Source organism: Eleginops maclovinus, chromosome 18 (assembly GCF_036324505.1).
Source record: "Eleginops maclovinus isolate JMC-PN-2008 ecotype Puerto Natales chromosome 18, JC_Emac_rtc_rv5, whole genome shotgun sequence".
Lineage (NCBI taxonomy): Eukaryota > Metazoa > Chordata > Actinopteri > Perciformes > Eleginopidae > Eleginops > Eleginops maclovinus.
The window spans coordinates 1,400,927-1,425,926 of record NC_086366.1 but is presented as its reverse complement, the minus strand read 5'-3'; the positions used below and the strand labels follow the sequence as shown (position 1 = coordinate 1,425,926).

General features: G+C 42.6%; 1 protein-coding gene and 38 non-coding genes across 40 annotated transcripts in view; 7 read left to right on the top strand and 32 right to left on the bottom strand.

The window, feature by feature from the left end:
• The window catches only part of LOC134879916 (pleckstrin homology domain-containing family G member 2-like), an 87,583-nt gene that overhangs the window by 57,440 nt on the left and 5,143 nt on the right, over nt 1-25,000 (bottom strand). For both annotated transcript variants that reach the window (XM_063906488.1, XM_063906489.1), the window contains exon 2: nt 2,633-2,710. In XM_063906488.1, the coding sequence (XP_063762558.1) occupies nt 2,633-2,681 (49 nt within the window). In that variant the 5' untranslated portion in view covers nt 2,682-2,710. The remainder of the gene's footprint in view (nt 1-2,632; nt 2,711-25,000) is intronic.
• On the top strand, nt 3,301-3,372 carry trnae-cuc (transfer RNA glutamic acid (anticodon CUC)). Its single transcript has one exon. It is a non-coding gene; the product is annotated as a tRNA-Glu (tRNA).
• On the top strand, nt 5,482-5,553 carry trnae-cuc (transfer RNA glutamic acid (anticodon CUC)). The gene has a single exon. It is a non-coding gene; the product is annotated as a tRNA-Glu (tRNA).
• On the top strand, nt 6,025-6,096 carry trnae-cuc (transfer RNA glutamic acid (anticodon CUC)). The gene has a single exon. It is a non-coding gene; the product is annotated as a tRNA-Glu (tRNA).
• On the top strand, nt 7,425-7,516 carry trnar-ucu (transfer RNA arginine (anticodon UCU)). The gene is given in 2 exon segments: nt 7,425-7,461; nt 7,481-7,516. It is a non-coding gene; the product is annotated as a tRNA-Arg (tRNA).
• On the top strand, nt 7,759-7,850 carry trnar-ucu (transfer RNA arginine (anticodon UCU)). The gene is given in 2 exon segments: nt 7,759-7,795; nt 7,815-7,850. It is a non-coding gene; the product is annotated as a tRNA-Arg (tRNA).
• Nucleotides 8,979-9,070, top strand: trnar-ucu (transfer RNA arginine (anticodon UCU)). The gene is given in 2 exon segments: nt 8,979-9,015; nt 9,035-9,070. It is a non-coding gene; the product is annotated as a tRNA-Arg (tRNA).
• trnar-ucu (transfer RNA arginine (anticodon UCU)) lies at nt 9,313-9,404 on the top strand. Its single transcript is given in 2 exon segments — nt 9,313-9,349; nt 9,369-9,404. It is a non-coding gene; the product is annotated as a tRNA-Arg (tRNA).
• Nucleotides 13,930-14,021, bottom strand: trnar-ucu (transfer RNA arginine (anticodon UCU)). Its single transcript is given in 2 exon segments — nt 13,930-13,965; nt 13,985-14,021. It is a non-coding gene; the product is annotated as a tRNA-Arg (tRNA).
• trnar-ucu (transfer RNA arginine (anticodon UCU)) lies at nt 14,259-14,350 on the bottom strand. The gene is given in 2 exon segments: nt 14,259-14,294; nt 14,314-14,350. It is a non-coding gene; the product is annotated as a tRNA-Arg (tRNA).
• On the bottom strand, nt 14,599-14,690 carry trnar-ucu (transfer RNA arginine (anticodon UCU)). Its single transcript is given in 2 exon segments — nt 14,599-14,634; nt 14,654-14,690. It is a non-coding gene; the product is annotated as a tRNA-Arg (tRNA).
• trnar-ucu (transfer RNA arginine (anticodon UCU)) lies at nt 14,939-15,030 on the bottom strand. The gene is given in 2 exon segments: nt 14,939-14,974; nt 14,994-15,030. It is a non-coding gene; the product is annotated as a tRNA-Arg (tRNA).
• On the bottom strand, nt 15,270-15,361 carry trnar-ucu (transfer RNA arginine (anticodon UCU)). Its single transcript is given in 2 exon segments — nt 15,270-15,305; nt 15,325-15,361. It is a non-coding gene; the product is annotated as a tRNA-Arg (tRNA).
• Nucleotides 15,610-15,701, bottom strand: trnar-ucu (transfer RNA arginine (anticodon UCU)). The gene is given in 2 exon segments: nt 15,610-15,645; nt 15,665-15,701. It is a non-coding gene; the product is annotated as a tRNA-Arg (tRNA).
• Nucleotides 15,938-16,029, bottom strand: trnar-ucu (transfer RNA arginine (anticodon UCU)). Its single transcript is given in 2 exon segments — nt 15,938-15,973; nt 15,993-16,029. It is a non-coding gene; the product is annotated as a tRNA-Arg (tRNA).
• On the bottom strand, nt 17,308-17,399 carry trnar-ucu (transfer RNA arginine (anticodon UCU)). The gene is given in 2 exon segments: nt 17,308-17,342; nt 17,362-17,399. It is a non-coding gene; the product is annotated as a tRNA-Arg (tRNA).
• On the bottom strand, nt 17,631-17,721 carry trnar-ucu (transfer RNA arginine (anticodon UCU)). Its single transcript is given in 2 exon segments — nt 17,631-17,666; nt 17,685-17,721. It is a non-coding gene; the product is annotated as a tRNA-Arg (tRNA).
• trnar-ucu (transfer RNA arginine (anticodon UCU)) lies at nt 17,958-18,050 on the bottom strand. Its single transcript is given in 2 exon segments — nt 17,958-17,994; nt 18,014-18,050. It is a non-coding gene; the product is annotated as a tRNA-Arg (tRNA).
• trnar-ucu (transfer RNA arginine (anticodon UCU)) lies at nt 18,286-18,377 on the bottom strand. The gene is given in 2 exon segments: nt 18,286-18,321; nt 18,341-18,377. It is a non-coding gene; the product is annotated as a tRNA-Arg (tRNA).
• Nucleotides 18,613-18,704, bottom strand: trnar-ucu (transfer RNA arginine (anticodon UCU)). Its single transcript is given in 2 exon segments — nt 18,613-18,648; nt 18,668-18,704. It is a non-coding gene; the product is annotated as a tRNA-Arg (tRNA).
• Nucleotides 18,940-19,031, bottom strand: trnar-ucu (transfer RNA arginine (anticodon UCU)). Its single transcript is given in 2 exon segments — nt 18,940-18,975; nt 18,995-19,031. It is a non-coding gene; the product is annotated as a tRNA-Arg (tRNA).
• trnar-ucu (transfer RNA arginine (anticodon UCU)) lies at nt 19,264-19,355 on the bottom strand. Its single transcript is given in 2 exon segments — nt 19,264-19,299; nt 19,319-19,355. It is a non-coding gene; the product is annotated as a tRNA-Arg (tRNA).
• Nucleotides 19,591-19,681, bottom strand: trnar-ucu (transfer RNA arginine (anticodon UCU)). The gene is given in 2 exon segments: nt 19,591-19,626; nt 19,645-19,681. It is a non-coding gene; the product is annotated as a tRNA-Arg (tRNA).
• trnar-ucu (transfer RNA arginine (anticodon UCU)) lies at nt 19,916-20,007 on the bottom strand. Its single transcript is given in 2 exon segments — nt 19,916-19,951; nt 19,971-20,007. It is a non-coding gene; the product is annotated as a tRNA-Arg (tRNA).
• Nucleotides 20,245-20,336, bottom strand: trnar-ucu (transfer RNA arginine (anticodon UCU)). The gene is given in 2 exon segments: nt 20,245-20,280; nt 20,300-20,336. It is a non-coding gene; the product is annotated as a tRNA-Arg (tRNA).
• trnar-ucu (transfer RNA arginine (anticodon UCU)) lies at nt 20,584-20,675 on the bottom strand. The gene is given in 2 exon segments: nt 20,584-20,619; nt 20,639-20,675. It is a non-coding gene; the product is annotated as a tRNA-Arg (tRNA).
• Nucleotides 20,911-21,001, bottom strand: trnar-ucu (transfer RNA arginine (anticodon UCU)). The gene is given in 2 exon segments: nt 20,911-20,946; nt 20,965-21,001. It is a non-coding gene; the product is annotated as a tRNA-Arg (tRNA).
• trnar-ucu (transfer RNA arginine (anticodon UCU)) lies at nt 21,244-21,335 on the bottom strand. The gene is given in 2 exon segments: nt 21,244-21,279; nt 21,299-21,335. It is a non-coding gene; the product is annotated as a tRNA-Arg (tRNA).
• On the bottom strand, nt 21,582-21,673 carry trnar-ucu (transfer RNA arginine (anticodon UCU)). The gene is given in 2 exon segments: nt 21,582-21,617; nt 21,637-21,673. It is a non-coding gene; the product is annotated as a tRNA-Arg (tRNA).
• trnar-ucu (transfer RNA arginine (anticodon UCU)) lies at nt 21,910-22,001 on the bottom strand. Its single transcript is given in 2 exon segments — nt 21,910-21,945; nt 21,965-22,001. It is a non-coding gene; the product is annotated as a tRNA-Arg (tRNA).
• trnar-ucu (transfer RNA arginine (anticodon UCU)) lies at nt 22,238-22,329 on the bottom strand. Its single transcript is given in 2 exon segments — nt 22,238-22,273; nt 22,293-22,329. It is a non-coding gene; the product is annotated as a tRNA-Arg (tRNA).
• On the bottom strand, nt 22,570-22,661 carry trnar-ucu (transfer RNA arginine (anticodon UCU)). The gene is given in 2 exon segments: nt 22,570-22,605; nt 22,625-22,661. It is a non-coding gene; the product is annotated as a tRNA-Arg (tRNA).
• On the bottom strand, nt 22,898-22,989 carry trnar-ucu (transfer RNA arginine (anticodon UCU)). The gene is given in 2 exon segments: nt 22,898-22,933; nt 22,953-22,989. It is a non-coding gene; the product is annotated as a tRNA-Arg (tRNA).
• trnar-ucu (transfer RNA arginine (anticodon UCU)) lies at nt 23,226-23,317 on the bottom strand. Its single transcript is given in 2 exon segments — nt 23,226-23,261; nt 23,281-23,317. It is a non-coding gene; the product is annotated as a tRNA-Arg (tRNA).
• Nucleotides 23,554-23,644, bottom strand: trnar-ucu (transfer RNA arginine (anticodon UCU)). Its single transcript is given in 2 exon segments — nt 23,554-23,589; nt 23,608-23,644. It is a non-coding gene; the product is annotated as a tRNA-Arg (tRNA).
• Nucleotides 23,892-23,983, bottom strand: trnar-ucu (transfer RNA arginine (anticodon UCU)). Its single transcript is given in 2 exon segments — nt 23,892-23,927; nt 23,947-23,983. It is a non-coding gene; the product is annotated as a tRNA-Arg (tRNA).
• trnar-ucu (transfer RNA arginine (anticodon UCU)) lies at nt 24,220-24,311 on the bottom strand. Its single transcript is given in 2 exon segments — nt 24,220-24,255; nt 24,275-24,311. It is a non-coding gene; the product is annotated as a tRNA-Arg (tRNA).
• Nucleotides 24,548-24,639, bottom strand: trnar-ucu (transfer RNA arginine (anticodon UCU)). Its single transcript is given in 2 exon segments — nt 24,548-24,583; nt 24,603-24,639. It is a non-coding gene; the product is annotated as a tRNA-Arg (tRNA).
• Nucleotides 24,876-24,967, bottom strand: trnar-ucu (transfer RNA arginine (anticodon UCU)). The gene is given in 2 exon segments: nt 24,876-24,911; nt 24,931-24,967. It is a non-coding gene; the product is annotated as a tRNA-Arg (tRNA).

Below are 25,000 nucleotides of genomic sequence, written 5' to 3'. Positions count from 1 at the left end.
ATAAAGAAACAGCTGAGACACGTAGAGTGAAGACACACACATTCAACTTCATAGAAATGAACAATGAATAAACAATACAGATGACTTTAAATACAAAGTGTATTCATAAACATCTTTACACTGTTAATGTAAAGCACAGCTCAGCTGCCGTTACCTGCATCATGTGTTCTGCACGGTACCATACCAAGTACTGTTTTATATTTAGACTTAAAATGTGTCTCTGATCCAGCAGCATATTTTAATTTAGCACAATGTTTTTATTGTTTCAGATGAATCTCAACACCGTCCCTTTACCTGGCATTCCTGTCTCCATATGCTCTTGTATAGTTTCTATGTTACCTTCAATTCATATTTCAGTTTTATTTACCCCCTATTGTTCATGTTTCTACTTCTGCCATCATCTGTATTATTTCTGTCCTCTAGCTGCTTGATACGGCTGAATGTACCAGCTGAAGATAAAGGATTATCTCACCCTGAGAGATGGAACGACAATGAAGACAGGGCAGGGTGTAATTGTTCCTCTCCTACTCTAGGATTGTGGGCTCTGGGGAAGCTGAACGTACTTTGGTGAGGCAGCTCAGAATTCGAGTCTCAGAGCTGCGGCTGAGGTGGATAACGCCACACGGACAGCATGTTCCTAAGGTGCATTGTATGTGGCCAGCTCAGGCTTCATCCAGGTGTTCTGCTGGTGGGAGCAGTTCCACTGGGCAGCGTCCTGACTATAGCCTGGGACAGAGGCTGCAGGCTGGGGTGGTGCTTCTAAAGGGACAGGAGGCGCAGGAAAAGGCAGACCTGTAAAACACATAGATCATTTACAATGAGAGAAACGGAAACAAAGCGCTGTACAGTTTGGCTTCGTCCTGTAAAAACAATCCACATGAAGTGTGTCCATACTTCACAAACTGTCTTTACCTGTTGTAACAAACAGAACAAGCTGAGGACCCCCTGTTGCATTACAGTGCTCTCGATTCAAAGAGAAAAGTATAATGTTTGTAAGTGTTAGGAAACACAGATCAATCAATATATAGCAAGCACACCATCTGTCAATCAAAGGTGTGGCATGATCACACACAGCACAAATAGAACAGGTATTCTGAGCCTCTGCAGAATTTCACTGCAGTCAGATTCTGAAAAAGCATGCAGACAAGGAAGACACTGACATGTTAGTGCCATCAGTCGTGAGCAGAAGAGCAGACGCTTTACAACAGAAATACAAACTGTTAAATCAAAATGTATTCATGCTTCAGATAGTCTGCATATAGAGAGCGCCATCAATCAGTCTTTGTTTAAGAGACTTTCAAAAGAGATTCTCCATAACCATGAAATTAAATGAAAGATTCAGCGTAAAACAAATGTGTAACATAGAAACCCAAATATAATAATGATGTCATCTATCTGAAAGCATTAAACCCCCCTCTGGCTATAAATAGACACAATACTGTAGTAATCAACTATTTGAAATGTACAGTAATAAGAACCATTTAGGTGGTACTGTAGCAAAGTGCATCAATAACAAATGGGTGAACTTAAATACTACAGCCAACACAGACTGAATAAGATGTGTAAAATGACACAGCTTACAGATGTTTGACATGTTCAGAAGTAATACAAATACTGCTGTTAGCTGTTCATACACTGTAAAGACATGTTAGGGTAGTAAAGTAAGCTAACAGGCAAATCTACTGTACCTTAGCTAACAACAAGCCGAGTTACAGCAGACAACAACACTTAAACCTGCTTTATATAAAGGGTTTACACATGGGAAACGTTGCATTTTTACAGAAATAAATTAGCCTCACTTACTTTTTATGAATTGCCTTTTTGTCGGACAGCTCCGGGATAATATTCCGTAAATTGTTCAGAAAGTAGATTGTAATCTTTGGGCTGCAGCTGCTCGGTCTCTCCTTCTCTGTCACTGGAAACAAGGTTTTCTTTCTTCTATCAAAAGGGGGAAAAAGCGCCCCCAAATTACCGCTTGTGGGCGGAAATATATTGCACCCGTAGTGTTAAAGACTACCATAGAGAATGAATGGTAGAAGTTCAGAGAGTGAAGCTCTACCATTCCCGGTCCCCGCGCGGCCGGGGTTCGATTCCCGGTCTGGGAACTCATCTTCGGCGCATTTCAAAATCAAGCCTAGACAAAGGTACATGTGAGAGGGACTCAGGTACCTCTCGTCAATGATGCTTGGTCGGTAAAGGATGGAACTAACTCCTCATGGGTACTAGGACAGCTGAGAGTCTGCACAAACCCACCTGTTTCCCCTTCCTCACACAGGACTAGAAGTTGTCTCTTGGTTGATTGCACTTCATATACAGTTAGTCGCGTTGGATAAAAGACTGCAAATACTGAAGGTGAACAAAGAGGATCAATACCAAAGTTAAAACAAAGTTCCCTGGATAATCAATGGGGGGTTTTCATTGGTCACATGTGTGAATGTGCTTAGGACCTCCTTCTGATTGGTCTGCTGAGCTAGTGCAACTTTCTGTCAATCAACAGAAATATTGGTGAAGGTTCCAAGGCAGAAAATGCCCCAAAAAGGTTCACAATGTTGGCTTAAAACACAGGTGAAAAGAGTTATGACTGGAGGTAGTAGAGGAAGTCAAATAACCCAAAGAAGCCGCTCCCCCTTACCTGTGTTGCTAGGCGATCTCTGGCTGCCACGCCGTGACCCCTCAGGCATGGTGCGGAAATATCACAGGAAGTAGAAACCTGCGGAGAAATACAGTCCTGGTTACACTGCGGCTTTGTCTCCACTTCCCACCTCTGTGGTTTCTCTTCTTCTGCCACATAAAAGAGACTTCACACACACACACACACACACACACACACACACACACACACACACACACACACACACAGCAGAGAAGAAGAGGAGGTCCGTATGAAAGAATTCTCTTTTCTTGGGAGGACATATGTAATGTTTGGCCGGAGGACAAGAATGTGGCCCGCTGTGTGTGTGTGTGTGTGTGTGTGTGTGTGTGTGTGTGTGTGTGTGTGTGTCCAGTGAAGGACAAAGGCCTCCCTCAAAGTCATTGATACAGTAACACAGATTGACCCAATTAGTGCAGCGTACGTAAACGTTGGTTTCTCAGAGATGTGGGTCAGACGGGGGAGGGGTCGGGGCTGAGGGTGAGGAGGTTTAGGGGGTCGAGGGGGGGGTCAGTAATGTGAGCCAGATGCAGAGCTGAGTCTGCAGGTTACAAGTTGAAATCATTGTTAGGAGACACCTGCAAAATTTCTCTTATGGATGGGAACCTAACCTGGAAACAAGACTCAATTCCTGTCCAGGCCTACCACAGTCCCTGGTGGTCTAGTGGTTAGGATTCGGCGCTCTCACCGCCGCGGCCCGGGTTCGATTCCCGGTCAGGGAACTCACATTTTGAGACGTCGGTAGAACCTGATAGGTGTCGCATAATTTGAGCAAACACTCGAGACCAAAAGAAAAACAAGAGGAATCTGAAGAAACTTCACCTCATCCTAGAGTCCAAACTCTTATAAGTCATGTCTCGAGAGTCTTGAAGTCAAGAACAAAGTGGAAGGAGGGTCTTCACTAACAAACTAACTAACTAATGGTTCCTGTTTCAGATCGTACAACATCGTCAAATGTGATGAGGAACAAGCGCAGATTGAACTTGAAGGGCCCAACTCCTCCACTTCTTGAACTTGGTTGTAAAGGCTGAATCCAGCTCTGTGATTGTGGTTCAGGTAACACTGAAAAGTATCTGGAGCAAAGAGGAAGGTGGAAAGGGTCCTAACTACCTTTCTCACTTTTTTGAGAAAGAGTTGCAGTTTTAGAGGACAAGCAGTCGATCCAACGTGAAAACAGAAGAGGAACAAGGAAAGAAAAGACTGCAAAACCAGACAACGGGGATTTGATGACGGTCAAACACTTACACACCACCTTCACACTTTATCTGGCTGCTGATTGGTCGACTAAACACGCTGCCTCTTCCTCGCACTCACATAAACAGAGACATGGTTGATATGGCAGAGGATCTAAAACCTGTCCAAAAAGGGCAGTAAGGCCAGCTCAGACCAAGAAGGTCACCGACAAAACAAGAGAACTGTGCCAACGTCAAGAACTCAAACCCACAGTCCACACTGACGTGAGTTTACTTTCAACGTGGTCTACCCACAATTTGGATCCCAAAATAGGCGATATTTATAATGTGACAGAGGTTACGTGGGTTATACGTACAACACAGCACCAACTGAACCGTCTCAAAGCAGAAACACTGAAAGCTGCTGAACGCTTTCACTTAGACAGAGAGTTATCAAATCACACTGCAGACAATCTGGAGCTGTTTGGTTCCTTTTTTGGGGTCATAATGCTAGAAGTACATGAAGTACAGAGTGAGGGTAGACCAAGGAAAGCAGAGTGTGTAAGATATATCTTTGGAAAGGTCAGAGTGAGCCGGAATAAAAGAGTAAAAACAATCGACTTCAATCAATCAAAGTTTACAAGATCAGAGACAGAAAGTCGATCTGACGCAGTGACCCTGAGAGAACATGCAGGACGGATCAGGTCTACCGCTGCGGTTAACCAACTCTGAGGCTACACTGAGGCTAGAGACACACACACACACACACACACACACACACACACACACACACACACACACACACACACACACACACACACACACACACACACACACACACACACACAGCCAAGTAATTGAGGGTGGCAGTGGTCCAACGTTCTCACTTACATCACAACAGCAAGGTGTGTGTGTGTGTGTGTGTGTGTGTGTGTGTGTGTGTGTGTGCGTACGTGCGTGCGTGCGTGTGTATGTTATTCAAGCCCTATCTCATCACCAAGGCAACCCCAAAGACTCGTAGACAGACGTGAGGCACGTTGAGTCGAACAGAGCTCTCGCTTTCTCCACCGACTCGGCCTTTTGACCCGACAGTTTTTCTTCCATGAGTCAATTTGAGTGTTTCTAGAGGGCTGTTGTAAAAACAGCGTTAAAGGTCAGAGATCACTGCTTCTGTCAGCACAGTTGACCCATAACAACCCCCCCCCCCCCCCCCACACTCCCCCAATGAGGTGGTCTTTAGGGGCCTGTTGACAGGGAGGAGAGTCGGTTCATTAGCTGTGGCTGACAACTTGATCCCTGCTCTCCCAGCCTCTCAAGCTTTCAGGGGATTGTTTTTCCGGAACATATAGAACTAGAAACAAGGATTTAATTGAAGAGATGTCTCACTGTATCTACAAACACAGACTTTACTGAGATCTTTCGAAGCAAAGTGTTTCCTCTGGATCTAAAGGACTATTTAAGTTACCACAACATCCTTGGTACCGTAACAGCGTACACACATGGGTCTGCAATAACACTACCCCGACCTACAGATTCTGCACCCTCTACCGTCAGTCTTTTAATACCTTTACGCCCAATGCACCAAACATCAACACACTAGCATTAGTTTTTCAGTCTACAGTTTGATACGAATCTCCATCTCCTATCAAGTCCACACAGTCCCTGGTGGTCTAGTGGTTAGGATTCGGCGCTCTCACCGCCGCGGCCCGGGTTCGATTCCCGGTCAGGGAACTAGTGTTTTGAGGACTCGGTAACTCTGTAGAACCTGATACCTTCTGTCTATTTCAACAAAAAACAAGGTGAGTGCCAGAAAACCAGATGAAACTGAAGAAACTCCTCAACTGTGCTTATTCCTAAAGTCCAAACTCTTTCAGAAGTGCAGAGTCGAAAGTCTTAATGTCCGGAACAAAGTGGAAGGAGGTTCTTCACTAGCAAACTCAATAACTTCAAAGTTCCTCTTTCAGATCGTATGACATCGATCCAACGTGAAAACAGGAGAGGAACAGGAAAAGATTGAGCTTGATGAAAGAGCCAAACCCTTTAACTTTTTCAACATGGTAGTAAAGTCCAGACCAACTCATTCAGTCACACCCTAACCCTAAATCCTTACCCTATCCAATGCACCACAGAACAACACACTAGCATTAGTTTTTCAGTCTACAGTTTGATAGGCTTCTCCGTCTCCTGTCAGGGTCCACACAGTCCCTGGTGGTCTAGTGGTTAGGATTCGGCGCTCTCACCGCCGCGGCCCGGGTTCGATTCCCGGTCAGGGAACTGCAATTTTGGGGCAGCTGTTCAGTGCGGGACCTTCTTCCAAATCACAACATGGCAATATCAAAAAAGACTAGATGTCTGCAGTAAAATGCTGAAGGGTTCAGACCTGTAATCCACAAACCAATGTTTGACTTCAAGCTGCAGTTCTGAAGTTAAACCTATAGTCTCCCCCCACCCCCACCCCCAAATTAGGGCCCATTGTGTTCAATTCCCAGTCACAGAGATCAGGGCTTGGGTAGTTGGTGTCATCATATAGCCCGAGCACACTTAAAAATAGGTATTATTTTGTTGATGCAAAGCGTTTAAAACTTGCTCTAAGGCCGGAGGAATATAGGTAGGGTTTTAACATTTAGCATCTACAATTATTTGCATGAAAGAACTCTTAATTACTGCAGGTCAAACTATGAAATTGTGTCCGAGTCGAAACCCCCCAGAAGAACTCGACACGCCGCCCAATTGAATGCTAATTAATGAAGACTGGACGTTAATGGGAGCTTAACAGGTATGCTCACGCTCTGTCATGATATGATCCATTCTGTGTTTGAGCTAAAACCCATGCAGAGAAAAAACTAAACAGACCAAATTGAGATTCATGACGTTAATTAGAGACCAAATCTGCAATTATTAGTCATAGTTGTGCCTTAATGACCCTGTACTGTAGGTCTGCAGGCCCAAAGAGTCCGACAATATCAGAACTGGGACATGCCATGTGTGTGTGTGTGTGTGTGTGTGTGTGTGTGTGTGTTTACATTCCTCTCTGCCTGTATTGGGGTTCATGTTTATATGAGCTCACTGACGGCAGAGGCCTCCTGGGTTTTTTCGCCCTCAGCGTCGCCTCCCCGGCTGTTTACATCGAGCTCAAACAATCTAATATTCCACTTTATATAACGGACATCTATCCTATATATATGTGTGTGTGTGTGTGTGTGTGTGTGTGTGTGTGTGTGTGCGTGAGAAAGTGTAACTGTGTTTGTGTGGTGTTGAGTGAGTTTGCAGTGAGACATAAGAGGTTTATTTCTTCCATTAGGGTTCTGTGTTTGTGTTGCTGCTTTTGTTTAAGTCTCTACTTTAATTTAGAGAGGTGGAATTTGATGTGCTTTGAATACTAAGGAATAGAACGCTCTACAGTTTGCTATTTTCTGAGCTCCAGTTTCTCTGTTCATGAAAACATACGGTTTGGTCAATTGGGAAAAGGCAGACATCAGCCAAACGTGCACATAGGTGCTCCCAGAAAAGTGTCTGTAAACTACAGGAATAAAGACAAAACGCAACCTATAGCTATACTCGTAAGCACAGACAGTAGTCCTTAGGTGTGACACCCCACATGTGGCTCTGTGGCGCAATGGACAGCGCATTGGACTTCTAGTTAATCTCTCATGAAGTGATTCAAAGGTTGTGGGTTCGAGTCCCACCAGAGTCGAGCTTTAGATACCATTTAGAACATCGCTAGTTCAAAATTTGTGAGTTCAAGTCCCAAATAAGTGGATCTCCAAACTCACTTAATGAATGACTTCTAAACACTATAATCCAAAGGTTGTGGGTTCCCCGTACAGCTGCCCTTTTCTAGGTAGGGCTGAATACCAAAAACGGTGTCCGATATAGAAGTACGTTTAAGAAGTTCAGTATAGCACAAAATACTAAAAGGGGAGGAGCCAAATGTGAGGCTCTGTGGCGCAATGGACAGCGCATTGGACTTCTAGTTAATCCTTCGAGAAGTGATTCAAAGGTTGTGAGTTCGAGTCCCACCAGAGTCGACCTTTAGATATAGTAACTAAAAACACCTTTAAGCTGACTCCTAGTAAAACTCTACAGCAGAGATTCAAAGGTTGTACCGTAACTTGGCCACCAGTTTCAACAATGAGCAATGATATAAGCCCCTTAAATCTGTAGGATCAGAGTGAGAATGGATTCCCCTATGCTACCATAATCTGTATAGAAGCTCAGTGTTGACAGCAGACAGCATTTGACACCTTTATATGTCGACGTGGATTCTCTGTAAATGCAGCACAAAGGACATGATGTTTGTGAAGTGTTTAAGAAGTATGTACGGCATGTGTCTGTTGGAGTAATGGGTTTTTAAAGGCAAAGGATCAAAGAGTAACTCAAATGCGGGGATAACTATTTTTAAGGATGAGGTCGGACGAAAATTATGGATGTAGCCAAGAGTCTTAGCAGTACATGACATTTCCTGGTGTTCACATAAACTGTAGAGAGGGTTAAGGTCACACACACACACACACACACACACACAAAGTCTCACGTCATTGTATTACGTTGGTTGTTGATTACTCTCTTAATACAAACAGCATTTTAAAAGTAAACCCACTTTCGTTCGTTGAGATCTTTATTAAATATGATTTGGTTGATGGGAGCCCTCCCCCTGTGTCGACCCCGTGACAGATTATTGGTGTATGTGTGTGACATGTTCACATCCTCACACACATGTAGGCCAGTACATTGTGTGTGGTCTTACTGTATGAGCGTGTGTGTGTGTGTGTGTGTCTTTGTATACACATGAAACACTGCATTTCTCTTCCTCTTTCACACACACACACACACATCAACACACAATAGCTTCACTTTGTTGTCCTGCTGTTTCTATTGTGCTCATGGCGTCTGTCTCTCTCTCTCTCTCTCTCTCTCTCTCTCTCTCTCACACACACCCACAAACACACACACACACACACACACACACACACACACACACACACACACACACACACACACACACACACACACAGTGATGTTATTGTGACTGGCGGTTGGTCAGCGCTGACCACACGCTATGATTCGTCTGGTCTATAGAAGTAAGAAGTTCAGTGTAGTACAACAACACTAAAACAAAAAGGGTAGAGAGTGACAGAGGGAGGGGCTCTACATGAGGCTCTGTGGCGCAATGGACAGCGCATTGGACTTCTAGTTAATCTCTGAAGAAGTGATTCAAAGGTTGTGGGTTCGAGTCCCACCAGAGTCGAGCTTTAGATACCATTTAGAACATCGCTAGTTCAAAGTTTGTGAGTTCAAGTCCCAAATAAGTGGATCTCCAAACTCAGTTAATGAATGACTTCTAAACACTATAATCCAAAGGTTGTGGGTTCCCCGTACAGCTGCCCTTTTCTAGGTAGGGCTTAATACCAAAAACGGTGTCCGATATAGAAGTACGTTTAAGAAGTTCAGTATAGTACAAAATACTAAAAGGGGAGGAGCCAAATGTGAGGCTCTGTGGCGCAATGGACAGCGCATTGGACTTCTAGTTAACCGCTGAAGAAGTGATTCAAAGGTTGTGGGTTCGAGTCCCACCAGAGTCGAGCTTTAGCCACTCTGCCGTAAAAAACTCCTTATTGTTGGATGTAAGTCCAACTAGAAGTGCACCTAAGAGCTCTTCTTGCAATGTTGACCAAAGTGAAAAGGATTTTGTGCCAAAATATGACGCATGTAAATGTTTGATTCCTCATTTGGCCATACACCTGCAGCATTGAGGTCGAGTACCTAGTGGTATGTCGGAGAACCTGTTGTCCCTAATGATCCTCAGCACTTACAGATCTGGCTGAATTAACCAGTTGAACTTTAATAATCAGTTTCTGGGGAAATGATTGTTTGATGCCGCAGCAGCTTTAACTGTAACATGAATCTCTGTGATCCAATGGACAGGGTATTGGACTCGGGTTCGAGTCCCCCCACATGCAGCTCTTCCCTGACATGTCTACATTTTTATTACAGGGACCGTGGTGCGATACATAGCAAAGCACTATGAAAGTAATTCAAAGGTTGTGGGTTCTAGTCCCTCTGGAGTCTGCTGGGATCACATGAGAACTGTGGATTGAGTAATCTGTTTCTATTGTTTGGCACAGCGTATGAGGATTTGGACTTCCCCGTACAGGCTGCATGTAACAGAAGAATGAAGTTGAAATAGTCTTGTGAAAGTTTCTCCTGAGGGAAACATGAAGTCTGAGACACAGAGACTCTGAACTCTGGCCTCCGTTTGTGAGCTGCTAAATCTGGACAGCCCTCTCCTGTTGGTTTCCAGTAGTTTACCGTTATCCAGTTCTGTTCTGTTTGAGGGGGGAGAACAGGGCAATAGTGTCTTTTACTGGACCTCAGTGAAATGACACTGAGAAAGTGAGGACAATGAGACCAGGGGGGAAACTCAACAGGAAGAGAAACCGTAGGAAAAGTGTCAGAGAAGTCTCAGCTCCATAGTTTGTCTTTTGTTAGCCGGACTAAAACATTCTCATTGTACATTTTACATATTTAACTTCATATTCCATTCCTAGTGCACCTAATGAAAATAATGCCCTGTTTTATATTGTGTTACCTGAACACTGGCCCTTCAAGTGTTTTACTTAAATTCACGATCAACTGTATATTTCTTTACTCCCTAATGCTGGCCTATTTCTATTTTGAGATTTACTTTTAGAATTGTTTACTTTTACTCTTTTTATTTCTAATTGTGTGCCTTGTTTTGTTTTATGCTGCTGCAAAAAAAGCTCTTTTTTTATTAAAATGATATAAACAAGCATCAATATCACATGAGTCACAACAATAGGACCTACAGTATGTTCTTGTCTTTTTCAGAGGGAATGCAAGACATCAACATATTTTACTTTCTATATTTACAGGACATTACTGTAAATGCATACCAACAGGTTATCCTGAAGGAGCCTCGATTTGTTTTTGTTTTCTGAGATCTTTCTGGAGCCGTTTCATCACCTCTGCTGCAGCTGGGAGCAGCATTTACATTCTCTTTGTTCATTGCTTTGCAGGACAATGGTGTCCATCGACCGCCTGAACAATGGTCCGTATTCAGCCAGCTTTCTGACTCATTTCATTAGCCTTCGTCTTGTCATTCTTTCCAATGTAAACATACCGCTGAAACAGTTGGGCAGGATGGATAAACAGTATTTTCTGATTGGTTAATCTGCCAATTATTCTGTGGATTCATTGATTAGGTGTTTGGTCTTTGAGATGTTAGAAAATACTGAAAAGTGTCCATCCCAGACTCCCAGATGTCATAAAAAATCCTGTTTCTTTTCAATCCACACAAAGATATTTACTTAAATAATAAACACAGCAAAGTTGCTAATCTCCACATTTGGGAGGCTTAGAAACAGCAGTTCTGACTTTCTTCCTGAAAAAATCACAATTTGTCAATTATTATCTTTTAATTGGTTAATTGATTATTGAAGTTATTGTTGTATACAAACGTAATTAAATACAAACTTAATGACAGTCCCTAGACTTGCATGTTGAAAATTGAGACTCCAAACTATTGGTTCAAATGTGAAATGTCTGATAACAGGGCAACGCTTTAATGCTGGGACGGGAAGTATGAACAACAAGCAGGAGTTGTATCAGAGACAGAAATAAAGAAGAGACTGAGAGGGAAAGGATTTAGTTCTGAAGGATTTCTGGCGTGAACTAAAGTTCTGGACCCTTTAAAACGTTGACAATGACAGACATCCCTAAAGCAGCTAACATCATGGCTAAAAATAAGAAATATTACCTCAAACAAAAGACAATTGTGATAATACTCGAATGCACCGTTATGCACGTCATCAGAGGCTAAATAAAACCGCAGCCCGTCGCCCTGAGCTATTGTCCTGTGTTGTATTGTGGGAAGCAGAGTCCTCTCGGTGGACGGTCGAACCATCAATGTGAGACTCTTTAAATCTGTCGTCAGCTGCTCCACAGACAAGACTCACGCATCAGGCTAAGTGTGTGTGTGTGTGTGTGTGTGTGTGTGTGTGTGTGTGTGTGTGTGTGTGTGTGTGTGTGTGTGTGTGTGTGTGTGTGTTTGGAAATTCCCGGTACATATTTATGTGTGCGCGCCTCAAATTAGTGGAAAGAAACCAAATGACAGAGAGTTTTTTATGGGAAGACTGGAATGATAAAACGAGACAGAGCGAGCAATGATTCACAGTGGGAATGCACAGAGAGACAGCAGGAAGTTTCAAACACACACACACACACACACACACACACACACCTGAACGTGACGACAACCGCAAGCACCTGGTTTAAACAATGCTCTGAACAATTCAGAGGATTGTTTCTACAGATCCTGTCAATGAAGATGTTTGATGAGTCTCAAATGATTTATAATATTTGTCTCTGGTGGGACTCAAACCCGCAACCTTTGAATCACTTCGACTGTGGTTGACTAGAAGTCCAACGCGCTGTCCATTGCGTCACAGAGCCCCAAGTTTGGGCTTGGAAACACTGCATTATACATCTGTCGCCACACACACACACACACACACACACACACACACACACACACACACACACACACACACACACACACACACACACACACACACACACACACACACAGTAGAGCCTCTGTCCAACCTCAAATGATGCTAAATCGTCAGACTAATTATTACAAACAACGGTCGCTGAGGAAACGATCCTTCCACATCCCATAATTATCCTGCATGGCCTCGATATTAAAACTGCTTCCAAATACTTGAGATATCTGGGGTGCGTTTCATTTCTGTTTGCCACTGAATCAATGGCTCCTTGTGTTTTTTTTCAAGCCGCTCAGTCTCGTGATACAAACCTCAAACATATCAAACACATTCACGTACTTCAGTGGAAACAACAACCTGTGCATATTACTAAGAACGGAATAATCAGTTGTTCCTTTCTTGAAGGGTGAGATGATGTAATTCTACTTTGAAAGTTCATATGATCCCCAATCAAGTATGGTGGGACCTGAACCTAAATTGTTTGAATGACTTCATTATTTTAGCACAGAGGGATAAACCCAATCTGTAATGGCACCAAGTTTGGGCTGCTGAAGGGGATTGCAGAATTTCAATCTGGTGAGACTCGAACCTATAACCTTCAGATCACTTAACTCTAATTTGAATTCCTTATTTTAGTGAAAAATTATTTAAACTGCATCTGAAGCTTGACTCTTAAACCAACAACTTTCACATCCAGACCAAAATATTTAATCAACTTATCACTGAAACCTTAATTGGCAGATTCCCTTCTCAACAATCCAGCTGTGGTGGCACTAAAACCTATAACCTTTGAATTACTCAACTTCAATCTGCCTGATTGCAAAGCTTGTCTCTGCTGGGATTTGAACCCACAAACTCTAAAACACTTCCTCAGAAATGTACTAACTGTCTAATGCTTAAACCTTTGTGTTAATGTTGCTGACAAGGTCTTAAGTGTTACCTTAGTGAACGTTGAACCAACAACCTTTAGATATTACTGAAACCTCAATGATCCGTTTTCCCTTCTAAACACTCATTCTTCACGCAATCTTAGATCTTAGAAATTCCATTGAATGATTCTAAGGAATTGGCTTTTGAGGGACTCAAGCCTATAACCTCAAAACCACTTCTCTTGAGTTTAAGGACAAAAGTTTTCATTATCTAAACTAAACTATTACAAGTTACATGGTGTGTATAAAGCTCGAGTCTGGTGGGACTCGAACCCGCAACCTTTGAATCACTTCTCAGAGGTTTAACTAGAAGTCCAATGCGCTGTGCATTGCGCCACAGAGCCACCAATAACCAAATCGATTATTAATTAGTAAAGGCACGAAGGGATTTCCGTAATGAAACGATCTTTCTAGCATTTGTTAGGATGTTTCCTTGAACCCTAAGAGCTCTGGTGGAACTCGAACACACACCGTTTGACTTACTTCTCTTAAAGTCCATTCTTTATCCTAGCAGGAAGTTTTAATCACAAATGTTATCCTTCAACTTTTTAACAGCCATCACAGTATCTGAAGTTTAACTTTGTGACATAGTTTAGCGGGAAGGGATTACACCAAACCGTAACACTCAAAGTTTCACAGCAGCACCTAAAGCACGACTCTGGTGGGACTCGAACCCACAACCTTTGAATCATTTCTTCAGAGATTAACTAGAAGTCCAATGCGCTGTCCATTGCGCCACAGAGCCTCACATGTGGCTCCTCCCCTTTTAGTATTTTGAACTATACTGAACTTCTTAAACGTACTTCTATATCGGACACCGTTTTTGGTATTAAGGAAGGAAAAGGGCAGCTGTACGGGGAACCCACAACCTTTGGATTATACTGTTTAGAAGTCATTCATTAAGTGAGTTTGGAGATCCACTTATTTGGGACTTGAACTCACAAACTTTGAACGAGTGATGTTCTAAATGGTATCTAAAGCTCGACTCTGGTGGGACTCGAACCCACAACCTTTGAATCACTTCTCGAAGGATTAACTAGAAGTCCAATGCGCTGTCCATTGCGCCACAGAGCCTCACATTTGGCTCCTCCTCTTTTAGTATTTGGTACTATACTGAACTTCTTAAACGTACTTCTATATCGGACACCGTTTTTGGTATTAAGGAAGGAAAAGGGCAGCTGTACGGGGAACCCACAACCTTTGGATTATAGTGTTTAGAAGTCATTCATTAAGTGAGTTTGGAGATCCACCAAAGATTGACTTATTTGGGACTTGAACTCACAAACGTTGAACTAGCGATGTTCTAAATGGTATCTAAAGCTCGACTCTGGTGGGACTCGAACCCACAACCTTTGAATCACTTCTCGAAGGATTAACTAGAAGTCCAATGCGCTGTCCATTGCGCCACAGAGCCTCACATTTGGCTCCTCCACATTTAGTATTTGGTACTATACTGAACTTCTTAAACGTACTTCTATATCGGACACCGTTTTTGGTATTAAGGAAGAAAAGGGCAGCTGTACGGGGAACCCACAACCTTTGGATTATAGTGTTTAGAAGTCATTCATTAAGTGAGTTTGGAGATCCACAAAAGGACTGACTTATTTGGGACTTGAACTCACAAACTTTGAACTAGCGATGTTCTAAATGGTATCTAAAGCTCGACTCTGGTGGGACTCGAACCCACAACCTTTGAATCCCTTCTTCAGAGATTAACTAGAAGTCCAATGCGCTGTCCATTGCGCCACAGAGCCTCACATTTGGCTCCTCCCCTTTTAGTATTTGGTACTATACTGAACTTCTTAAACGTACTTCTATATCGGACACCGTTTTGGTATTTAGCCCTACCTAGAAAGGGCAGCTGTACGGGGAACCCCAAACCTTTGGATTATACTGTTTAGAAGTCATTCATTAAGTGAGTTTGGAGATCCACTTATTTGGGACTTGAACTCACAAACTTTGAACTAGGATGTTCTAAATGGTATCTAAAGCTCGACTCTGGTGGGACTCGAACCCACAACCTTTGAATCACTTCTCGAAGGATTAACTAGAAGTCCAATGCGCTGTCCATTGCGCCACAGAGCCTCACATTTGGCTCCTCCCCTTTTAGTATTTTGTACTATACTGAACTTCTTAAACGTACTTCTATATCGGACACCGTTTTTGGTATTAAGGAAGGAAAAGGGCAGCTGTACGGGGAACCCACAACCTTTGGATTATAGTGTTTAGAAGTCATTCATTAAGTGAGTTTGGAGATCCACCAAAGATTGACTTATTTGGGACTTGAACTCACAAACTTTGAACGAGTGATGTTCTAAATGGTATCTAAAGCTCGACTCTGGTGGGACTCGAACCCACAACCTTTGAATCACTTCTTCAGAGATTAACTAGAAGTCCAATGCGCTGTCCATTGCGCCACAGAGCCTCACATTTGACTCCTCCCCTTTTAGTATTTTGTTACTATACTGAACTTCTTAAACGTACTTCTATATCGGACACCGTTTTTGGTATTAGGAAGGAAAGGGCAGCTGTACGGGGAACCCACAACCTTTGGATTATAGTGTTTAGAAGTCATTCATTAAGTGAGTTTGGAGATCCACTTATTTGGGACTTGAACTCACAAACTTTGAACGAGTGATGTTCTAAATGGTATCTAAAGCTCGACTCTGGTGGGACTCGAACCCACAACCTTTGAATCACTTCTCGAAGGATTAACTAGAAGTCCAATGCGCTGTCCATTGCGCCACAGAGCCTCACATTTGGCTCCTCCCCTTTAGTATTTTGTACTATACTGAACTTCTTAAACGTACTTCTATATCGGACACGTTTTTGGTATTAGGAAGGAAAGGGCAGCTGTACGGGGAACCCACAACCTTTGGATTATAGTGTTTAGAAGTCATTCATAAGTGAGTTTGGAGATCCACTTATTTGGGACTTGAACTCACAAACTTTGAACGAGTGATGTTCTAAATGGTATCTAAAGCTCGGACTCTGGTGGGACTCGAACCCACAACCTTTGAATCACTTCTTCAGAGATTACCTAGAAGTCCAATGCTCTGTTATTGGGGCCCCCGAGCTCCCCTTTTTGGGTCCTCCTCTTTTGTATTTTTTTACTATTTCTGAACTTTTTAAACGGGACTTCTTTATCGGACCCCCGTTTTTGGTATTTTGGGGAAAGGAAAAAAGGGGAGCTTTTTCGGGGAACCCACAAAACCTTTTGGGTTATTGTGTTTAAAGTTTTATTCATTTTTGGGGAGTTTGGGGGTCCACTTATTTTTGGGGCCCTTTAAAATCACCCAAAAAAGAACGAAATGATGTTCTAAAAGGAAACTAAAGCTCGGGCCTTTTGGGGGGGACTCGAAAACCCCCAAAAACCCTTTTTTAAAACCCCTTTTTCGAGGTTTTTAATAGATGTCCAATGCGCTGTTTCCCGGCGCCACAGAGCCTCACTTTTTGGGTCCCCCTCTTTTAGTATTTGGGACTATACTTTGGGGCTTTTTAAAAATTTTCTTTTTCGGGGCACCGTTTTTGGGGTTTTGGGAAAGGGAAAAAGGGGAGCCCGTAGGGGGGAACCCCACAACCTTTGGATTATAGTGTTTAGAAGTCATTCATTAAGTGAGTTTGAGATCCACTTATTTGGGACTTGAACTCACAAAACTTTGAACGAAGTGATGTTCTAAATGGTATCTAAAGCTCGACTCTGGTGGACTCGAACCCACAACCTTTGAATCACTTCTTCAGAGATTAACTAGAAGTCCAATGCGCTGTCCATTGCGCCACAGAGCCTCACATTTGGCTCCTTCCTTTTAGTATTTGGTACTATACTGAACTTCTTAAACGTACTTCTATATCGGACACCGTTTTTGGTATTAAGGAGGAAAAGGGCAGCTGTACGGGGAACCCACAACCTTTGGATTATAGTGTTAGAAGTCATTCATTAAGTGAGTTTGGAGATCCACCAAAGATTGACTTATTTGGGACTTGAACTCACAAACTATTGAACGAGTGATGTTCTAAATGGTATCTAAGCTCGACTCTGGTGGGACTCGAACCCACAACTTTGAATCACTTCTCGAAGGATTAACTAGAAGTCCCAATGCGCTGTCCATTGCGCCACAGAGCCTCACATTTGGCTCCTCCCCTTTAGTATTTGGTACTATACTGAACTTCTTAAACGTACTTCTATATCGGACACCGTTTTTGGTATTAGGAAGGAAAGGGCAGCTGTACGGGGAACCCACAACCTTTGGATTATAGTGTTTAAAGTCATTCATAAGTGAGTTTGGAGATCCACTTATCTGGGACTTGAACTCACAACTTTGAACGAGTGATGTTCTAAATGGTATCTAAAGCTCGACTCTGGTGGGACTCGAACCCACAACCTTTGAATCCTTCTTCAGAGATTAACTAGAAGTCCAATGCGCTGTCCATTGCGCCACAGAGCCTCACATTTGGCTCCTCCTCTTTTAGTATTTTGTACTATACTGAACTTCTTAAACGTACTTCTATATCGGACACCGTTTTTGGTATTAGGAAGGAAAAGGGCAGCTGTACGGGGAACCCACAACCTTTGGATTATACTGTTTAGAAGTCATTCATTAAGTGAGTTTGGAGATCCACTTATTTGGGACTTGAACTCACAAACTTTGAACGAGTGATGTTCTAAATGGTATCTAAAGCTCGACTCTGGTGGGACTCGAACCCCACAACCTTTGAATCACTTCTTCAGAGATTAACTAGAAGTCCAATGCGCTGTCCATTGCGCCACAGAGCCTCACTTTGGCTCCTCCTCTTTTAGTATTTTGTACTATACTGAACTTCTTAAACGTACTTCTATATCGGACACCGTTTTTGGTATTAGGAAGGAAAAGGGCAGCAGTACGGGGAACCCACAACCTTTGGATTATAGTGTTTAGAAGTCATTCATTAAGTGAGTTTGGAGATCCACTTATTTGGGACTTGAACTCACAAACTTTGAACGAGTGATGTTCTAAATGGTATCTAAAGCTCGACTCTGGTGGGACTCGAACCCACAACCTTTGAATCACTTCTCGAAGGATTAACTAGAAGTCCAATGCCCTGTCCATTGCGCCACAGAGCCTCACATTTGGCTCCTCCCTTTTAGTATTTTGTACTATACTGAACTTCTTAAACGTACTTCTATATCGGACACCGTTTTTTGGTATTAAGGAAGGAAAGGGCAGCTGTACGGGGAACCCACAACCTTTGGATTATACTGTTTAGAAGTCATTCATTAAGTGAGTTTGGAGATCACTTATTTGGGACTTGAACTCACAAACTTTGAACGAGTGATGTTCTAAATGGTATCTAAAGCTCGACTCTGGTGGGACTCGAACCCACAACCTTTGAATCACTTCTCGAAGGATTAACTAGAAGTCCAATGCGCTGTCCATTGCGCCACAGAGCCTCACATTTGGCTCCTCCCCTTTTAGTATTTTGTACTATACTGAACTTCTTAAACGTACTTCTATATCGGACACCGTTTTTGGTATTAGGAAGGAAAAGGGCAGCTGTACGGGGAACCCACAACCTTTGGATTATAGTGTTTAAAGTCATTCATTAAGTGAGTTTGGAGATCCACTTATTTGGGACTTGAACTCACAAACTTTGAACGAGTGATGTTCTAAATGGTATCTAAAGCTCGACTCTGGTGGGACTCGAACCCACAACCTTTGAATCACTTCTTCAGAGATTAACTAGAAGTCCAATGCGCTGTCCATTGCGCCACAGAGCCTCACATTTGGCTCTCCCCTTTTAGTATTTTGTACTATACTGAACTTCTTAAACGTACTTCTATATCGGACACCGTTTTGGTATTTAGGAAGAAAAGGGCAGCTGTACGGGAACCCACAACCTTTGGATTATATGTTTAGAAGTCATTCATTAAGTGAGTTTGGAGATCCACTTATTTGGGACTTGAACTCACAAACTTTGAACGAGTGATGTTCTAAATGGTATCTAAAGCTCGACTCTGGTGGGACTCGAACCCACAACCTTTGAATCACTTCTTCAGAGATTAACTAGAAGTCCAATGCGCTGTCCATTGCGCCACAGAGCCTCACATTTGGCTCCTCCTCTTTTAGTATTTTGTACTATACTGAACTTCTTAAACGTACTTCTATATCGGACACCGTTTTTGGTATTAGGAAGGAAAAGGGCAGCTGTACGGGGAACCACAACCTTTGGATTATACTGTTTAGAAGTCATTCATTAAGTGAGTTTGGAGATCCACTTATTTGGGACTTGAACTCACAAACTTTGAACGAGTGATGTTCTAAATGGTATCTAAAGCTCGACTCTGGTGGGACTCGAACCCACAACCTTTGAATCACTTCTCGAAGATTAACTAGAAGTCCAATGCGCTGTCCATTGCGCCACAGAGCCTCACATTTGGCTCCTCCCCTTTTAGTATTTTGTACTATACTGAACTTCTTAAACGTACTTCTATATCGGACACCGTTTTTGGTATTAGGAAGGAAAAGGGCAGCTGTACGGGGAACCCACAACCTTTGGATTATAGTGTTTAAAGTCATTCATTAAGTGAGTTTGGAGATCCCTTATTTGGGACTTGAACTCACAAACTTTGAACGAGTGATGTTCTAAATGGTATCTAAAGCTCGACTCTGGTGGGACTCGAACCCACAACCTTTGAATCACTTCTTCAGAGATTAACTAGAAGTCCAATGCGCTGTCCATTGCGCCACAGAGCCTCACATTTGGCTCCTCCCTCTTTTAGTATTTTGTACTATACTGAACTTCTTAAACGTACTTCTATATCGGACACCGTTTTTGGTATTAGGAAGGAAAAGGGCAGCTGTACGGGGAACCCACAACCTTTGGATTATAGTGTTTAGAAGTCATTCATTAAGTGAGTTTGGAGATCCACTTATTTGGGACTTGAACTCACAAACTTTGAACGAGTGATGTTCTAAATGGTATCTAAAGCTCGACTCTGGTGGGACTCGAACCCACAACCTTTGAATCACTTCTCGAAGGATTAACTAGAAGTCCAATGCGCTGTCCATTGCGCCACAGAGCCTCACATTTGGCTCCTCCCCTTTTAGTATTTGGTACTATACTGAACTTCTTAAACGTACTTCTATATCGGACACCGTTTTTGGTATTAAGGAAGGAAAAGGGCAGCTGTACGGGAACCCACAACCTTTGGATTATACTGTTTAGAAGTCATTCATTAAGTGAGTTTGGAGATCCACCAAAGATTGACTTATTTGGGACTTGAACTCACAAACTTTGAACGAGTGATGTTCTAAATGGTATCTAAAGCTCGACTCTGGTGGGACTCGAACCCACAACCTTTGAATCACTTCTCGAAGGATTAACTAGAAGTCCAATGCGCTGTCCATTGCGCCACAGAGCCTCACATTTGGCTCCTCCCCTTTTAGTATTTTGTACTATACTGAACTTCTTAAACGTACTTCTATATCGGACACCGTTTTTGGTATTAGGAAGGAAAAGGGCAGCTGTACGGGGAACCCACAACCTTTGGATTATAGTGTTTAAAGTCATTCATTAAGTGAGTTTGGAGATCCACTTATTTGGGACTTGAACTCACAAACTTTGAACGAGTGATGTTCTAAATGGTATCTAAAGCTCGACTCTGGTGGGACTCGAACCCACAACCTTTGAATCACTTCTTCGAGATTAACTAGAAGTCCAATGTGCTGTCCATTGCGCCACAGAGCCTCACATTTGGCTCCTCCTCTTTTAGTATTTTGTACTATACTGAACTTCTTAAACGTACTTCTATATCGGACACCGTTTTTGGTATTTAGCCCTACCTAGAAAAGGGCAGCTGTACGGGGAACCACAACCTTTGGATTATACTGTTTAGAAGTCATTCATTAAGTGAGTTTGGAGATCCACTTATTTGGGACTTGAACTCACAAACTTTGAACTAGCTGATGTTCTAAATGGTATCTAAAGCTCGACTCTGGTGGGACTCGAACCCACAACCTTTGAATCACTTCTCGAAGGATTAACTAGAAGTCCAATGCGCTGTCCATTGCGCCACAGAGCCTCACATTTGGCTCCTCCCCTTTTAGTATTTTGTACTATACTGAACTTCTTAAACGTACTTCTATATCGGACACCGTTTTTGGTATTAGGAAGGAAAAGGGCAGCTGTACGGGGAATCCCACAACCTTTGGATTATAGTGTTTAGAAGTCATTCATAAGTGAGTTTGGAGATCCACCAAAGATGACTTATTTGGGACTTGAACTCACAAACTTTGAACGAGTGATGATCTAAATGGTATCTAAAGCTCGACTCTGGTGGGACTCGAACCCACAACCTTTGAATCACTTCTCGAAGGATTAACTAGAAGTCCAATGCGCTGTCCATTGCGCCACAGAGCCTCACATTTGGCTCCTCCCCTTTTAGTATTTTGTACTATACTGAACTTCTTAAACGTACTTCTATATCGGACACCGTTTTTGGTATTAGGAAGGAAAAGGGCAGCTGTACGGGGAACCCACACCCTTTGGATTATAGTGTTTAGAAGTCATTCATTAAGTGAGTTTGGAGATCCACTTATTTGGGACTTGAACTCACAAACTTTGAACGAGTGATGTTCTAAATGGTATCTAAAGCTCGACTCTGGTGGGACTCGAACCCACAACCTTTGAATCACTTCTCGAAGGATTAACTAGAAGTCCAATGCGCTGTCCATTGCGCCACAGAGCCTCACATTTGGCTCCTCCCCTTTTAGTATTTTGTACTATACTGAACTTCTTAAACGTACTTCTATATCGGACACCGTTTTTGGTATTAGGAAGGAAAAGGGCAGCTGTACGGGGAACCCACAACCTTTGGATTATAGTGTTTAGAAGTCATTCATTAAGTGAGTTTGGAGATCCACTTATTTGGGACTTGAACTCACAAACTTTGAACGAGTGATGTTCTAAATGGTATCTAAAGCTCGACTCTGGTGGGACTCGAACCCACAACCTTTGAATCACTTCTTCAGAGATTAACTAGAAGTCCAATGCGCTGTCCATTGCGCCACAGAGCCTCACATTTGGCTCCTCCCCTTTTAGTATTTTGTACTATACTGAACTTCTTAAACGTACTTCTATATCGGACACCGTTTTTGGTATTAAGGAAGGAAAAGGGCAGCTGTACGGGGAACCCACAACCTTTGGATTATAGTGTTTAGAAGTCATTCATTAAGTGAGTTTGGAGATCCAAGACTTATTTGGGACTTGAACTCACAAACTTTGAACGAGTGATGTTCTAAATGGTATCTAAAGCTCGACTCTGGTGGGACTCGAACCCACAACCTTTGAATCACTTCTTCAGAGATTAACTAGAAGTCCAATGCGCTGTCCATTGCGCCACAGAGCCTCACATTTGGCTCCTCCCCTTTTAGTATTTTGTACTATACTGAACTTCTTAAACGTACTTCTATATCGGACACCGTTTTTGGTATTAGGAAGGAAAAGGGCAGCTGTACGGGGAACCCACAACCTTTGGATTATAGTGTTTAGAAGTCATTCATTAAGTGAGTTTGGAGATCCACTTATTTGGGACTTGAACTCACAAACTTTGAACGAGTGATGTTCTAAATGGTATCTAAAGCTCGACTCTGGTGGGACTCGAACCCACAACCTTTGAATCACTTCTCGAAGGATTAACTAGAAGTCCAATGCGCTGTCCATTGCGCCACAGAGCCTCACATTTGGCTCCTCCCCTTTTAGTATTTTGTACTATACTGAACTTCTTAAACGTACTTCTATATCGGACACCGTTTTTGGTATTAGGAAGGAAAAGGGCAGCTGTACGGGGAACCCACAACCTTTGGATTATAGTGTTTAGAAGTCATTCATTAAGTGAGTTTGGAGATCCACTTATTTGGGACTTGAACTCACAAACTTTGAACGAGTGATGTTCTAAATGGTATCTAAAGCTCGACTCTGGTGGGACTCGAACCCACAACCTTTGAATCACTTCTCGAAGGATTAACTAGAAGTCCAATGCGCTGTCCATTGCGCCACAGAGCCTCACATTTGGCTCCTCCCCTTTTAGTATTTTGTACTATACTGAACTTCTTAAACGTACTTCTATATCGGACACCGTTTTTGGTATTAGGAAGGAAAAGGGCAGCTGTACGGGGAACCCACAACCTTTGGATTATAGTGTTTAGAAGTCATTCATTAAGTGAGTTTGGAGATCCACTTATTTGGGACTTGAACTCACAAACTTTGAACGAGTGATGTTCTAAATGGTATCTAAAGCTCGACTCTGGTGGGACTCGAACCCACAACCTTTGAATCACTTCTTCGAGATTAACTAGAAGTCCAATGCGCTGTCCATTGCGCCACAGAGCCTCACATTTGGCTCCTCCCCTTTTAGTATTTTGTACTATACTGAACTTCTTAAACGTACTTCTATATCGGACACCGTTTTTGGTATTAGGAAGGAAAAGGGCAGCTGTACGGGGAACCCACAACCTTTGGATTATACTGTTTAGAAGTCATTCATTAAGTGAGTTTGGAGATCCACCAAAGATTGACTTATTTGGGACTTGAACTCACAAACTTTGAACGAGTGATGTTCTAAATGGTATCTAAAGCTCGACTCTGGTGGGACTCGAACCCACAACCTTTGAATCACTTCTCGAAGGATTAACTAGAAGTCCAATGCGCTGTCCATTGCGCCACAGAGCCTCACATTTGGCTCCTCCCCTTTTAGTATTTTGTACTATACTGAACTTCTTAAACGTACTTCTATATCGGACACCGTTTTTGGTATTAGGAAGGAAAAGGGCAGCTGTACGGGGAACCCACAACCTTTGGATTATAGTGTTTAGAAGTCATTCATTAAGTGAGTTTGGAGATCCACTTATTTGGGACTTGAACTCACAAACTTTGAACGAGTGATGTTCTAAATGGTATCTAAAGCTCGACTCTGGTGGGACTCGAACCCACAACCTTTGAATCACTTCTCGAAGGATTAACTAGAAGTCCAATGCGCTGTCCATTGCGCCACAGAGCCTCACATTTGGCTCCTCCCCTTTTAGTATTTTGTACTATACTGAACTTCTTAAACGTACTTCTATATCGGACACCGTTTTTGGTATTAGGAAGGAAAAGGGCAGCTGTACGGGGAACCCACAACCTTTGGATTATAGTGTTTAGAAGTCATTCATTAAGTGAGTTTGGAGATCCACTTATTTGGGACTTGAACTCACAAACTTTGAACGAGTGATGTTCTAAATGGTATCTAAAGCTCGACTCTGGTGGGACTCGAACCCACAACCTTTGAATCACTTCTCGAAGGATTAACTAGAAGTCCAATGCGCTGTCCATTGCGCCACAGAGCCTCACATTTGGCTCCTCCCCTTTTAGTATTTTGTACTATACTGAACTTCTTAAACGTACTTCTATATCGGACACCGTTTTTGGTATTAGGAAGGAAAAGGGCAGCTGTACGGGGAACCCACAACCTTTGGATTATAGTGTTTAGAAGTCATTCATTAAGTGAGTTTGGAGATCCACTTATTTGGGACTTGAACTCACAAACTTTGAACGAGTGATGTTCTAAATGGTATCTAAAGCTCGACTCTGGTGGGACTCGAACCCACAACCTTTGAATCACTTCTCGAAGGATTAACTAGAAGTCCAATGCGCTGTCCATTGCGCCACAGAGCCTCACATTTGGCTCCTCCCCTTTTAGTATTTTGT